At 39.5% G+C, this 15,863-nt stretch overlaps 1 protein-coding gene across 1 annotated transcript; it reads left to right on the plus strand.

Annotated features, from left to right (window-relative positions):
* The first annotated feature begins 3,052 nt into the window (after nt 1-3,052).
* Nucleotides 3,053-4,486, plus strand: LOC149195542 (protein NODULATION SIGNALING PATHWAY 2-like). The gene has a single exon (XM_089407948.1). It carries the CDS (start codon nt 3,053-3,055, stop codon nt 4,484-4,486), a length of 1,434 nt encoding a protein of 477 aa, XP_089264074.1.
* The last annotated feature ends 11,377 nt before the right edge of the window (nt 4,487-15,863 follow it).

Genomic DNA, 15,863 nt, shown 5'->3' on the forward strand with positions numbered 1-15,863 from the left:
ATATAAATCTTAAAAAATTAATAAAAAATTAAATTAATATTCCTCATGATCCTTCTTCCCCACCCATCCCCCCTGCTTTTTATTCCAAATAAATTCCTTCCTCCCTTTTTCTTTATATAATTATATCATTTTTTACTGCTATTATAATTATTTATCTAACATAATTAAAATAAATTTTCAAGCTCCTAATTACTTTATAATATTTTGAAACCTATTCTTACCTCTTTGGTAATATTAAAATAAATTCCCTCCTCCCATTTGCTTTATATATTTATAACATATAGTATCCCTTTATCTTTATTTTGATTCATTTTTTGACCTTATTTATTTAAATTCATTAAAATAAATTATTGGGCTCCTAATTATTTTATTAATATATAGTATTTTGAAACTTACTCTTAACCTCTCTTAACCCTATACTGTATAATATATAATATTTTAGAACTAACTCATAATCTTATAAGCTTATTATTATTTAATATTATATATAAACTCCTAACAATTATTTTTATTAATATTTATAACTTATTCTTAACTCCATTATTAATTTATGAAGTATTCTTGACTATATATTATTATTATTCATACTTCTAACAACTAATTTATAACTAAATTTATAACATTAAATAATTCTTATTTACTTGTTTAGAATATTTATTTAGCTGTTTAACTAATTAATTAAATTTATAATATTAAATAATTTGTAAATTTATAATATTAAATAATTCCTATTTACTCTTTTACAATTTTTATTTACTTGTTTAACTAATTTTCAACCTAGTTTTTAACGGCTAACTTTGGGCAATGATACATCAATGTTATTTATTCATGAAGATTCTATGGTTTTTTCCCCTTGTCTTTAGAATGATCCAGATTAGTTGATTCAAAATGTCTACCAAATCTTAAAAAAGTAATTACTTCAAAATACATTTATCTACAATATAAATCATAAAAATATTCAAATCTAACCTTCCAATTAGTAATTAAAATTCTTTAACAATATATCCTATCACCCTATCACCAATTAATTACTAAGACACTTTTTTTTTTTAAACAAACTTCTAATTTAAATTATATAAAACTATAATTAAATTATTGGGACATTATCCGGAATCTTTGAGTGCATAGCAGTTCTTTGCATATGTTTATTTTGATACTCAACAACATAGTCTCATTCATATTTCTCTCCCGTTTTAAAACAAAATTCTTATTAATGAATTATACTTATAATAATTGAATTCCAACGAAAAAATTACCTTTTTGAGACAAAAATGGTAATGGGATGGTAAAAACAACCATCGAATCCGACCGCCCTCCTGACGCATTGACATCCCAACAGTAATGTGATTTCGTGTTGAATAATATGAAAGTCGCACCTGTCAGCATCAGCTTCATTGTTCGAGGAAATCTCGTTTCAATCGAATTAATTCCTTTGTTCCATTTGTCTGGGGAATGATCCCTCAGGAGCCCGAAGAATATGTAGAAAAAATATTAAATAATGTTGTTCTAGATATAGAAAAGTAAAGCTGCCTGACATGTCAGGCATTTAGCTTTCGCTTTCTGAGTGACAACACGCGGAACAAGATAGCAGTCTGGAGAGAGAGGGCGAGAGTTAAATGCGTGGCATGTCAGGGAGCATTTACTTTTCTATGGTCTATGAAATAGGAGTTTCCTATTTTAAGGTTGTTTCACTTTTCTTGAAGAGGTTGTAAAAGTAGATAGTCTCTTTAATGCTATATATTTCAGATTATGTTTTTATTTTTACGATGCAGTTGGAAAAGTAGATATTTTCATTAATACTATATTTTATGGATATTTTTTCAAATTTTAGCTATATTATAGGCATTTATATGTACTCTTCACCAATTAATTTGTGATTCTTCTAATTTAAAAAACACAGAAGCTGGAAAGAGGTAGATATTGTCACTAATAAGACACTTTGCAGACATATTTTCAAAATAACTTGACTTAACTGGATAAGTTCCACTAATTAATTGATGATCCCTATAGCTTTCAAAAAAAAATTGGAAAAACAGATTCAGTAATCAAACACCTTACAAATATGTTTTCAGATTAATTTATGCTTTTAGACATAAGTGATAACTTGACATACCCTCATAATTCTCATGAATTAATTAGTCATCCCGTATTTAAAAAAATAAACAATAAAAAATATAAATATTCTACTTCATAATACAATTACTTATATATTTTTAAATTTAATTACATTTATATTTTAATACCGCAATTCACATATATATATTTAAACTTAAACTATATTTTAAACATAAATAGCAATGAGTTAATATGACCAAATAATCTCATCATCTATAACAAATCACCATCAATAATAAATTGACGTACCCAAAGAATCTCCCCCACCAATTAATTAGTCATTCCTGTAACTTTTGTTTTATTTACTACCCAAATAATCCCCACCAATTAATTGGCCATTCCTGTAGCTTTTGAAATTGACAAAATTTGGTATCGAAATCTTCTCCTGCCAGATGTCCTAACAGTGATGTCGCAACAGTGACGTCGTATGAAATGAAAGTCCACGTCTCCATCACCTCATTGTTCAGCTGCCCGCCGACAACAAAAACTTCATCTTCTGCTACCCACCTGTGAGAAAACTATCCCTAAACTAAGTCCTTGCTTCCCCTTATATTGGATGTTGCAATTCTAAGTATTAATCAATCCATAATAACTTCATCAGGAGTTCATCGCTCTAGAGTTTCAGGCCATCAAGTTTTTTTCCTGCGTGTCTTTCTTCTCGCATAGGATCAAAAAACAGGAGGCTCAGCTTTTACAGTGTCGAAAATGGGCGACATGGAAGATGGAACTGGAACAACATTGTTTTCTGAAAAAGATTGGCATTATAGTTTGCTAGATGTCGATTGGGATACTCATTCGCTAGCAGTAGAACTGTCAGACGTGCATTTACTCGTCATTGGATGATTTACTCGTTGACGACAACCTTGGCTGCTCCTTCAATAACCTATCGTTGTCAACAGAATTGGAGGCCATTGGTGAATATTTAATAGATACAGATATGCGAGATGACAATAATAACATCGAGGAAGATCCAATATCGAGACCTCAAAGTGATCCCATCGTCTTCCAATGCCCAGTAGACACTAGACTGCATCCAGCTGCTCTAATTGGTGCGGATCGATCGCTTTCTGACTGTGCCGTGGTCACAAACAAGTCAGTCTCGCCCTCTGTCCTTATCGATCATGGCGCCTTTGAGGAAACTGAATACAAAGGTTTGAGGGTTGTACATCTCTTGACAGCATGCGCAGAAGCATTGTCGCAGGGAGCAGAAGATGTAGTGGAGGTCATACTCTGCAGGTTGCGAGAGCTGGTTTCTCTCACAGGCTCCACCATGGAGAGAGTGGCTTACTATCTCTACCATGCTCTACTCCACTCCAATGCGAGTTCCCTCGCTCATAATATGGAGCCCAATGATAAGAGCAGTCAGGACCATTTTCTAGGAATCTTAAAGCTGCTGCGTGTAGCTTATCCTTACATACAAATACCTCACTTCACTGCTAACCAATGCATTCTAGAAGCAGTCGCTGCAGCCGGTGGTGGTAATAATGTAGGAATCCATATTATTGACTTTGATATAATGGAGGGTATGCAATGGCCGCCATTAATGGAGGCCCTGAGGAATAATGGAAATTATGATGTTGCTCACTTGAGAATCACAGCAATCAGATGGGCAGAGGAGAACGAAGAATTCCCGCTTTATTCTGGGCACACCGGAAGAAGGTTGTCGGAGTACGCAAGCTCTGTGGGACTCCCATTTTCGTTCCAAGAAGCGGATTTGAAAGGGCTGAAAGAGGGACTCCTGCCGTCTCGTGAGGGGGAGATTGTAATGGTGAATTGCATATGGCAGTTGCCTCACATGGTTAATCTGCGAAATAAATCGGAGATGATGGAATTCCTAGTCGGCGCAAGCCACTTGAATCCCGAGGCCGTTACAGTCGCTACGGGCCCACACGGCTCAGAGGCAAACATGTCCAACTTCTTGGAGAGCTTCTGTCGTTGTCTGGAGGAGCTGTGCACCATTTTCGACTCGCTTGAAGCTGGTCTCCTACAGCACGGGCTTGCAAGAGCGATGGTGGAACGCTTCTTCTTTGGACCCGCCATGGCAAAGAGAATTGTGAGTAGCAGTGCGTCTGGCCCACCAGATACCAGAAAATCCAATGTTCTTGATCTCCCTCTGGAGTGTCGTTATGGCGAAGGTAGTATAAGCAACGACAATATGTTGTACGCAAAATATACGCTGCACAACTGTGTGGGTAGGGGATGCTATGAAGTAGAACTGGCGGGTGAAATGGGGTTGTACCCCGTTGGTGTGGGTTTCTACCTTGACGACATGGAAGTAGCACTGAGATTGAGAAAGGGAAGATATAGCAGCAAGGTAGAGCCACATAAATCAATCCGTCACCACAGTTTTGTTATTTGGATGAAAGCTTAAAAAAGTAATGCATGCAATTGTTAGGATTCTCAAAATGATTTGCAGGGTTGAACTGATACGCGTGTTTTTGTATTTAGAGAAGCATTATGATAAGTGTTTTGTTTTTTGTGTGGTTAAGACTGCATAAAGAAAACAAGATGTAAATGAGGTTGTGATGAACCAGTGTGTTTTTTAATTCCTAATTATCATGTTTTCTGAGCAATAATGTAGGTGTTGTGATCGATATTCTTATCTAGGGTTGCCGTTAATAAGAGTCGTTGTTGGTAATGGTGTGATGAGATTGAGAGTCCCTGGTCCAGTGAATTCAACATATAGCATGTGTGCCAAAGTGTGGGATTAAGTAGGTTTTGTGATCGTTATTCTTATCTAGGGTTGCCTTTCATAATAGTAGTTGTTTGTAATGGTGTGAGGAGATTGGGATTGCCTAGTCTAGTGAATTCAACATATAGCATGTGTGTCAAAGTGTGGGCTTGTTAAATTCTAGACATCGATGGCTCCATCCATATCATAATGTGAGAGGATGAGTAGACTTATTTCTGCTGGGAGGATATAAGATAGTTTTATGTAAAAATATGGTTAAGATAGTTTTATGTAAAAATATGGTTATTGATTTTGTTATTGTGAGATTTGTGTAGTTTTTTATTTTATTTGTAAAAGTGTAGAATTAATTGATGAAGAGAGGAATGTAGTTAAATTAGTCTTTCTATACCTTCTTTGGTGTGGAAAGAAGGTTTTTTGGTGCTGAGAGAACATATAGCTAATTTGATTGTGGGAGTCTCTTATAGTCGTATAGCTAATCTGATCGTGGGAGTGTGTTATAAGCTCATGAGTTGTATAGCTAATTTGATTGTGGGAGTGTGTTATAGGTTGATGAGAGTCTTGTTGTGCTTCTAGGTTCAAGAGCATCAGTTAGAGGTTATGCTATGAGATTTATGTGTGTAAAACGGTCAGTTGCATAATGTTATGAGATTTATGTGTGTAAAAAGGTCACTTGCATAATTCATTGCTGGATATAGTCAGGTATGGAGATTCTCCTTCCGGAGATCGAGAAATGTGAACTATACAAAGCTAATAAAAAATGGTTATTAAATGAGTTGAATGGGAAGCTCGAAGATTGTGGTGGTGAAAAGAGCATTGTCTTAGAGACTTCAGAGTGAGGATAAGTGTCAAGGAAGACCACTCAAACAAATGTGACTATATGTGAACTATGGGACCATTACTTCCTAGGGGGGGGGGAATGATCTAGGTGGATATTGGTGGCCACCCACCTTTTCCATTTCGACCCTCATCATTGTTTCTTTCAGCTTTTTTAGTTTCCTTAATTGTAGCACAATTTACTATTTTTTGTAGTTTTGCGAGCCCTGAACTTCTGGAGTTGTTTTGAGGCCCTAAACGACGTTTTTTAAGAAAAATTTCTCATCAATTTTTACGGAAATTGCATCAGCCTCTATATTCCTTGGAGACATCTTTCCAACGAGGTATCATATGTGTCAAAAGAAGATAATATTACCAAGTTACGACCTTGGGAATTTGGCTGCCTAACTAACCCGAATGGGGCCCATAAACTCTTAGTGTTACATCTCCTCGGGTTAGGGTTTTGGTTGTTTAGCGTTTTCTCTTAATGTTCAATAATAAAACTTCCCTTGAGCCTCATTGTAACTCAATTCAGAGGCATGTAGCTACCACATCTCTTCTTAGAGATAAGCTACCATCGCCCAGGCTATGTTATTTCCATTCTGTTTGTAAGCACAGTTCAATATTTTTCTATTAATGAAATGAAGTATTTTTCTACTGCATCTTTGTGTTCATGGTTATATCTTTAAGTTGTTGTGTTCCTGTTTAAGTTTCGATCACTTAGAGGCCAATGGACCACCCCAGGTGGCCAAACCTTGAGTTGGGGCTCTTTTCACTAACCTAGACCGTCAACCACATGCATAACAAGGCTTGGGTGTAGTTATAGGTCTCCAAACGCATGAACAACACTGCCTCCATGCGGTCATGACCCAACTTTCCTAGTTCCGAAGGTGCGGTCTCGAGATCTGAACCACCTTTCCATGCTAGCCTCGAGACCACTGCCTAGAAATGCCTAAGACTTTTTAGAATGATAAATGACATAATGAAAAAGATTTCGTACAAAAATTGAACAAGCACTGAACTAGGACATTCCTAGTCCATAACAAACGTTTCGTCAAACACATGGACAACATGTAACCTGCAGGTCATGAATGAATATTTGATCATAATAGTATGAGATTGATTTGAGAATCACCAAGAAGGACCAATTCACTCTCCATATAGATGCAACAACACTTATTACTCCATACGTTCATCAACTGATCAATAATAAAACAATTCATGACAACGGCCATAGATAATAGACATCATATATCTGACATATAACCAGAAAATAACCAACATAGAGATCATGGAAACCCAGCCATAATGTCATCAATAGACTCGTTACAAATGATCATAGATCACAATAGGAAAATGTATCATATTAATATATCAAAATACCAACCAAATCAGGGACTTCTACGTACCACCTGACCATAGATTTGGCTAAACCAAATCAATCATTTACCAAGTCAGCCTCCTACCATATTCCAAGTATGAATGTGGGATCTCATGGAATAAACCAAAAAAAACAAACAAACCAGGGCTTAAGAGGCCAAACCACCTCAACCCTCAACCACAGTGATTCCACCTCCACAGTTAGACATCACTAACACTAACCATATCGATATCTACCCAAGTTATCTAGGGCTACAGGAACTAGTTACTAAACCCACAACCTTCAAGGGCTACAAAGAATTTTCCAAACCCGGCTCCAGGGACTACTATCTCAACCCACTAAGGGCTCCAGACCATTTGTCCCAACCTAGGCTCCAGGACTAGTAACTCAACCCAAGATGTTCAAGGGCTTCCAGAGTGTTTTTTCCAACCCACAACCATAAGGCACATGAACACCAATAATAAAAAAGTCAAGTGCAAAAACCCATAACACCATGGTTATCCAAACGGATGGAAAGCAAAGGCTAAAAGCACTGTCAATCTAGGAAAATCTCCATGCCAATGAAAACACATAATCAGAAAGTGACATATATATGCCATGCATCCATAAATCAACAAGGAAATCACACATGAAATTTGTTACCTACAAAGCAATCCAACTATATCTACTAATCCACTTGTTCCCTTGTGTTTTCCATATTTCCTTTGCCTTCTTTCTCCAATCCAATTGAATACTAGAGTGTTCCACGCATACCCCGAGAATGCTTCAAGATTTTTATAAGTGTGCAAGAGTATGAAAGAATGATACAATAGAAGAGAGATCCACCTAAAAATTGTCAAAATGCTAGCAACTGATCTTTAAAAGCCTTTTTATCACTAAGGCCTATATTTTCTTCATTTTCCTTCAGGTTTCATTCAATTTCCCTCTCATGCAAATATGTTTCTCTTCACATTATTTTTCTCTTATTCTCTTTTTATTTCATAAATAAAAAACTAATTATTGCCACTTTTCCTTTACCAATTTCCATAGCCATTAATTAATCATTAGTGATACCCATCACTATATTTTCCCCAACATTTAGCTTGGAATATGTGTCTCATGACCTTGTTCTTATTTTATTTACATAAAAAATTAACTAGGGGCTCTTACAAAATGGATGGTTTGACCACATGATTATCCAATAGAGGAAACAGTATGGGTGGTTGGTTCTCCATCATGGAGAGCGTGATTACAACTGATTTGATACATCCTTTTTCATGTTATGTTGGTTAAGTGAGTTGGAAGATGTTCGAGTTTTCCATATTTTAGCTCTGTTGTTGTAAAGAAGGAGAGTATGCTAAGAATCAAATATTTTCATGTTGTCCCTTGATTTCATGATCAAATTGAGAGGTTGAAGCATTGTATGAATACCCCACTCTATTGGAGCGACAGGAAATGAATAAGTAAAATGAGAGAAGACGATTGTAATTATGTTATTAATCTAGATGCTTGCTAGTTCCTAATCCATTTCCACTTTTTGTATGCGATTTGTTGATAGTATAGGGATATTTATTCAAGTTTAACCAATTCCTCATCTAAGGAGGTAGAAGCCCCTTGTTACTCAAGTACTACCTATGTTTTAGCTAGGGTAGTTTATATTTTCATTCACATTGTTGTTTGTTTGATTATTTACATTATTTCTCAATATTTATGCTCTTGGGCATTTTCAACAAGATGATGACTTCAAAAGTGGCAAGGGGGCCATCAAGAATGTGTTCCCATAAGAGTGCACATGCATTCCTTGGCATCCAATCTCGACAAGGCTTAAGTTGCCAACTCGACACGACTTAGGAACATGCATGCACTTTAGCAATGTGTATAACTTATTACTAATATGCACATATTCTTAGGAACACACACATGTTCTTAGGAATGCACATATGTTCCTAGTGAGATTTTTATTTATCTATTCATTTATGCACCCCTAACACCTTTTTTTATCATATTAGGACCATGTGACATATTTTAGGGAGATATTGAAAACATTTGCGGATTTGTGAACAACCTTGATTCATGAGCTCCAAATCAAGACCATATCTTGGTTTTGGAGTCAAAGTAAGCATTCTACTCTTCTTCTTTTTTAAATTAATTTTTGGGTTTTAATTTGTTTGTTTTATTTTAAAATTAGAAAAAATACTCAAAATAATACCTAAACACAATTGTTATATTGAATTGTAGGGAATTAGTTAATATGGAACTTAATGAGAACCTAAACCCACCATCACCATTGTGTGCTACAATTCCTATACATTATTTATACTCTAGTATGTTGGACTTATTTATGTGAATATATTAGATTATTGTAAGTATCATTTATGAATAATATGTGATGAGCCCCAATTTTGGTACAATTTGGGCTCATTTTTGGCCTATTTTGCTTGCTCAAACCATTCATTTTTATTGTTTATGCATACACTTCTTAGTTTATTCATGTTGTTTGTAGGAGAAAGGATAGGCACTTTATCCACGTAGCTAATGCATTGTGATTCCAGGTTTTGGCATTAAAAGGGAGCAAAAGACAACGAAAAGGTGGCAAGGAGACAACGAGTTGGCATTGCTGACATAAGGAGAGGTTGTCCACGGTTTTGGGGGACATTCCTCATGATCCTCACCAAGAACTCCGAGCCCACTTCAGCCTCCCTCCGAGCTTAATACACGGCCAGCTGTTCTACACGAACAGCAGTTCAAAACTGCTCTACAGGAAACAACATTTATGACCATCCTACAGGATCAGCAGTTAAACTATAGATTGAACAGCCGAGCTCCTAGAATCATGGATATCTGTTGGAGCATCGTTTTGTATAAGTATAGAAGCCTTAGCCTTGGTTAGGTTGTTGAAACTCTCGTATTACTATTGTAATTTTGGAGCACAGCTCAAGTTTCGTTCTCTTTTGTAAGCCAATTTGGCATGTTATCAGATTATGAATAAAGAAGGCCACTTTTGAGTTAGTTCTGAGTTTTCTCAAGGAGCTATAGCTCTCAGGTGAGGGCCCAACTTGAGAGCCATAGTCCTCCTCCGTGTTGTAATGCATTTACCATTAGTTCCAGCACTTGAGTTTGTTTAGTTTCCTATGCAATTCGGATTTCCAGCTTGTTAGTTTAGTTGTTTTCATTAGCATAGATAGGACTGGTATGATGCTTTGCTTTCAGTATTCGAGTTTGATAGGTTGGTAGAATAAATCTCTTGGAGCTCCATCAAAAACAGGTTGCAAAAGGCTCACTGCCATCTCACTGTTGGGATTGGGGTGTAGACCATGATCAGCCACCAAAAAGAACAGCAGTCGTTTCATCTCCACGCAAGTTGCCACATGAATGTTTTTATTGAAAATCCATTCATATATTCTCGACATTGATCCATACTGCACTCTCACGCATTAGTTTCATTTCTTGTTTTCCATTTCGGATTTGTAGGTTTCATGGCATAATAGGTTAATGAATCTCTTGTTTTGATGCACAGGTCATTTGTTTCATTTACGCTGCTCTTTCTCAAGCCACTTCCTTCGTCGTTTTCTCCATCCACCTGCAAGTTCTATTCATCCTCTACCTCACTCACTTGCCCTCCAACTCTCTCATTTCACGTACAGCTCCATCTCCTTCACTCTCGTTGATTTCACCCTTCCAAAACATCAACCCATTGCATGCACCCTTCCTTCGTCTGACTTGCCATTTCCTAAAACATCATTAGGTCCATCTCCATCTCCCTTAGCCTCCCACACCACTCCAACACTCCATCCACTCCTAAAATCTCCACGACCAACCATCCTGTAGACGTGCACAGCCATCCTGTAGAAAACAGAGTATCCTGTAGAATTCCCAGCAGCCTTCCTGTAGGAGGCCATTCACTTCGTTGCCGAGCTTCTGAACGTGAGGGACCTCTGTGGATGGGTGCTGAGGATCCTTAGGAACCTCTCCAAGCCTCCCCAACCTGTCCCACACTTTCCTTCCATCTCCATCCCACCTGCACAATCAAACCCTAGTTAGGCCAAGGTCACAATCATTCCACACACTTAAAGGAAAAACACAAAAACACATTTCTCATGATGCCAGTAGCTTAGACCCATGCATTCATACTTGTTAGAGGCAATGACAGCATTCATAAGAGTTGCACCCACATTCTTTGCATTATAGAGGATAGACTAGTTAAATTAGGGTTTCATAGATTTACATGCTTTAAGTTGCTTTTGATTCAGTTTGTCAAGTAGAGTAGCCTTTCTTTGAGTTAACTTTCGTCCATCATTGATAAAGCTTCTTCTGTGAGCCTATAGAAGTTGGCTTAAGCCCTAGCGGACTTGTGCCAGCTGACCAAGTGACAGCTGCGACAAGGGCTAGTACTTGTGCATACAGCACCGTCGCTTCCAAGTTTGTACGAACTACCGGGTTGATAAAATTAAGAGACAGGAAGCCCCAGGAGTTGTAGCATTATTGCTACAATACTGGAGCTCACCATCTTTTTGGCGCCGTTGCCGGGGAAGCGTCAGAGTATTAGCACCTGTTGCTTTTCCTCTACTTTCCTACTCTTACCTTCTGCTAAGTAGTTTGCTTCATTTCCATTTTGCAAAAGTAGCATAGACTTTCCTGCTTTCTTAGACTAGTATTTCCTGCTTTCTTAGATTAGTATTTCCTGCTTTCCTAGATTAGTATTTCCTGCTTTCCTAGATTAATATTTCCTGCTTTCCTAGATTAATATTTCCAATTCCGCAAATTTCATTTGAGCAATCTAGTTAGTTGTAGATCACTTTGTTTCAGTTTTGCAGGTACAAGAAAAAAGCAAAAGCACTAAAAACAGAGAAGAGTCCTTTCCCTTTCATGCCTCGTAGGAACCGAGATAGATCAGGCAAATTCCTACCAAACACCCCCACCACATCACTAAGTCACCCTTCTCTCTTCTTTGGTGACAGTGACCCAGAGGAACCTATAGGTGAACATCCCGAGATATACCAAGACCCTATAGACAAAGAAGAGTTAGAAACCACTCCATCTGAAGCCATGGCTGATAATGGGAGAGAAGATGAGAGAATAGAAGGAGATTTCCCCATCCGAGAAACCAATGGGGATATGAAAATGAAAAACATTAGCCCCCCTGCCTTGCCTCACTTCCATGGACTGACCACTGAGGATCCGGATACCTTCTTGTTTGAGTTTGTTGTCCTTTGTCGAACCTATGACTATACTGAGGATGAGCAAAAGTTGAAGCTTTTCCCTTCCACTCTCAAGGATGCAGCACTACGCTGGTTCATGGGATTACCTGGGAATAGCATCACCACTTGGGCTCAGATGCAGCAAGCCTTCAATACCAAGTATAGGGATTATTGTAGGTCCAAGGAAACCAAGGGAGAAATCTTTCGAATGACCATGGGGAATGATGAGTCTTTAGAGGACTATGAGGAGAGGTTCCAACTTAGCTATAAACGGGCCAGGTGCACACTTGACCCTGAATCCCTCAAGTTGGTTCTACTCCGAGGAGTCCCTGAAGATCTCCTAGACACCCTTCACATGTTAGCTGGGGGGGACATTTACCAACTGCCTTATGAGGACATCAAAACTGTGTTTCGAAATCATTCCAGGGCAGCTAGAAAACGAGGTAGAGGAATCCTCCTCTCCACCGGTGTCCCTTTCTCCAAACATGAGCTTACAAACCAATTAGAAGATCTTAAGAGTGAGGTGAGACATACCATTGCCATGCAGCTGGACACATTCAGGATCCAGCAAAAGAAAGAGGAAGCTGAGAGAGCCTTGGCTGTCTTCTGCCCTAGGTGCACCAGAAGACACCCTAAGAACGAATGTCCATTGCATTCGGTTGAAGTGTGTTTCGTTTGTGAGGAGGACCACCCAACAAATCAGTGTCCAACCTTGCCTGGGTTTAAAGCCATGTACCAGGGAACTGAAGCCCCCACTGAACCTCTCTACTTCATCAACCAAAGGAGGCATCAAGGATCTAGACCTTATCAGCAGGGGATGCAAGGGGCATCTCAAGCTTATTACAACCCCAACCACTTGACTCCCATGCCTTCCTGGGGTCCCCCTGCTCATACTTCCTGGTCAATGCCTCCTCCATGGTCTTATCCACCTCAGTACCCTACTCAACCTACTTCTCATCCATATCACTCACATACCCAGTCGCAACCTCAATGGAGTGCTCCTCAGTCGGGGTGGAGGCCCCAATACAACACTCCTCCCGCCATTTTGCCTCCACCACCAGTTCAACCTCAGCCTTTACCTCCTGCTCCTCCAAGGCAACCTCAGATGCCTGCTCAACCGAACCCGAACCCCAACAATAGACAGGCTCAGCAGGTATATACTGGGGAGACCTCGTGCCCTACCTATGCTGTGGAGATCCAGGAGATCAATCTTAGATCTGGAAAGATTCTTCCAGATCGCCAACCTCCTCCCCCAGAGGATGAGGAAAACCATCAGGAGAGTGAACCAAAGCCTACTCCACCCTTTCCTGAGAGATTAACCGCCACCACACAACCGAACCCAGAAGAAGATGAGCTTTTGGGTGAGCTCAAACAGTTGTGTGTTAAAATCCCACTTCTCCAAGCCATCAAGGATGTGCCAATATATAACAAGCTGATTAAGGAGAAGTGTTTCAAACACCCAGGCAGACAGAAGAAAGATGCCTCAACTATCAACGTCATAGGACAACTGTCTGACCTTATGCTAGGACAAGTCATCTGCCCAAAATACCTAGATCCTGGAAGTCCTGTAGTAGATGTACACATCAATGGCACCATTATCCCCCACACCTTGATTGATCTGGGGGCAGCCATCAATGTGATGACCAGGGATACCATGCTTAAACTCAATCTTCAGGGTTCCTTGAGAAAGACTTCGACAGTACTGCAGTTAGCAGATCGCTCCACCGTGACTCCCGAAGGGATTGTGGAGGATGTCTTGGTCTCAATTGATTCTTGGGAATACCCTGCAGATTTCCTGGTCCTGCAACCAAAGGCCAAGCTTACTGGATATCCTCTCATCTTGGGAAGGCCTTGGTTAGCTACTGCAGATGCTTACATAAGTTGTCGGGCAGGGAACATGACCATCAAAAATGGTCCCATGTCCAAGCAGCTAGTCCTATACCCTCCTGCCCAACCTTCTTTAGAGCATGATTTACCACTCTGGTTGGAGGACGGAGAGGAAGACGAGGTGTACTCTGCACCTCTGTGCACCCTAGATACCGCTAGAAGAAATTCTCCTACCGAGGATGATTTAATTGAGACCCTGATCCAGAATCCACCTTCCAGTGCACTATCTTTAGAGAAGTTGGTGGAGGATGCCCAAGCTAGCCCCTTAGTGGACCTTTGTACAACCAGCCCTGTAACTCCCAGAGTCAAAAGTGTGGAGTTCGGCCCTGAGAGAGCGTTAAAGATCAGCTCCTCTCTGTCTCCTTCCCAGGAGAAGGAGTTGTGTAGCCTATTGGCCAGCCACTTAGATGCTTTTGCTTGGAGCTATAAGGAGATGAAAGGAGTCCACCCCTCGGTCTGTACCCATCATATATACATCAAAGAGGATTGTAAACCAGTTAGGCAACCCCAGAGGAGAATGAATCCAGCCCTTAAGGACATTGTCAAGGAAGAATTGCAAAAATTGTTGGACGCCGGATTCATTTACCCCATCTCAGATAGTGAATGGGTGTCCCCTCTGGTGTTGGTTCCCAAGAAGAATGGGAAGTGGAGGATCTGTGTAGATTACCGGGAGCTGAACAAAGCTACCAAGAAGGACCATTTCCCTCTACCCTTCATAGATCAAGTGTTGGATGGACTGGCAGGAAAGAAGTTCTTCTCTTTCCTGGATGGGTTCAGCGGGTACAATCAAATCCAAATCAGCCCGGAAGACCAAGATAAGACCACCTTCACTTGTCCTTGGGGTACCTTTGCCTACCGAGTCCTTCCCTTTGGGCTATGCAATGCTCCTGCTACTTTTCAGAGAGCTGTCTTGAGCATCTTCTCGGAGTTGGTCCATGATGCAGTGGAAATCTACATGGATGACTTTACCCCTTATGGGGCCAACTTCCAGGAAGCATTGTCCAACTTGGGAAAGGTCCTAACCAAGTGCATCGAGATGAACTTGTCCCTTAGCCCTGAGAAATGTGAATTCCTAATGACTGAAGGGACAGTGCTAGGCCATACCATTTCTTCTCAAGGATTGCAGGTGGATCCTAACAAAATTGCTCTCATCAAGAGGGTTCCACCTCCTCAAAAAGTAAGGGATGTCCGGAGTTTCTTGGGATTAGCAGGATACTACCGGAGGTTCATTAAAGACTTCAGCAAGTTAGCCTCACCGTTGTTTGGTTTGTTGGCAAAAGATGTGGAGTTTAATTGGACTGACGATTGTCAGAAGAGTTTGAATGAATTAAAAGACAAGTTAGTGTCAGCTCCAATCCTAAGAGGTCCAAACTGGGCCCTACCTTTCCACATCCACACTGATGCCTCGAACAAAGCCATAGGTGCAGCCTTAGGACAAGTTGAGCAAAAACTTCCATATGCCATTTACTTCGTTAGCAAAAACTTGTCCAAAGCAGAGCTGAATTACACTGTAACCGAGAAGGAATTCTTAGCTGTGGTTCATGCACTGAACAAGTTCCGACATTACATTACTGGTTACCAGACTTTTGTACATACTGACCATGCTGCTATTAGATACTTGATGAATAAACCAGATGTGAATGCTCGTATTATTAGATGGTTACTTTTATTGCAGCAGTTTGATCTAACCATTGTTGATAAACCAGGAAAAGAAAATGTTGTTGCTGACTTCTTGTCTAGATTGGATTTGTCTGCAGATGAAGATGGGACGGTGGATGACCAGATGCCTGATGAGCAT

This window comes from Pinus tabuliformis, chromosome 2_2, assembly GCF_031772625.1.
Source record: "Pinus tabuliformis cultivar Carrire ecotype Pingquan chromosome 2_2, CPIR1, whole genome shotgun sequence".
Classification (NCBI taxonomy): domain Eukaryota; kingdom Viridiplantae; phylum Streptophyta; class Pinopsida; order Pinales; family Pinaceae; genus Pinus; species Pinus tabuliformis.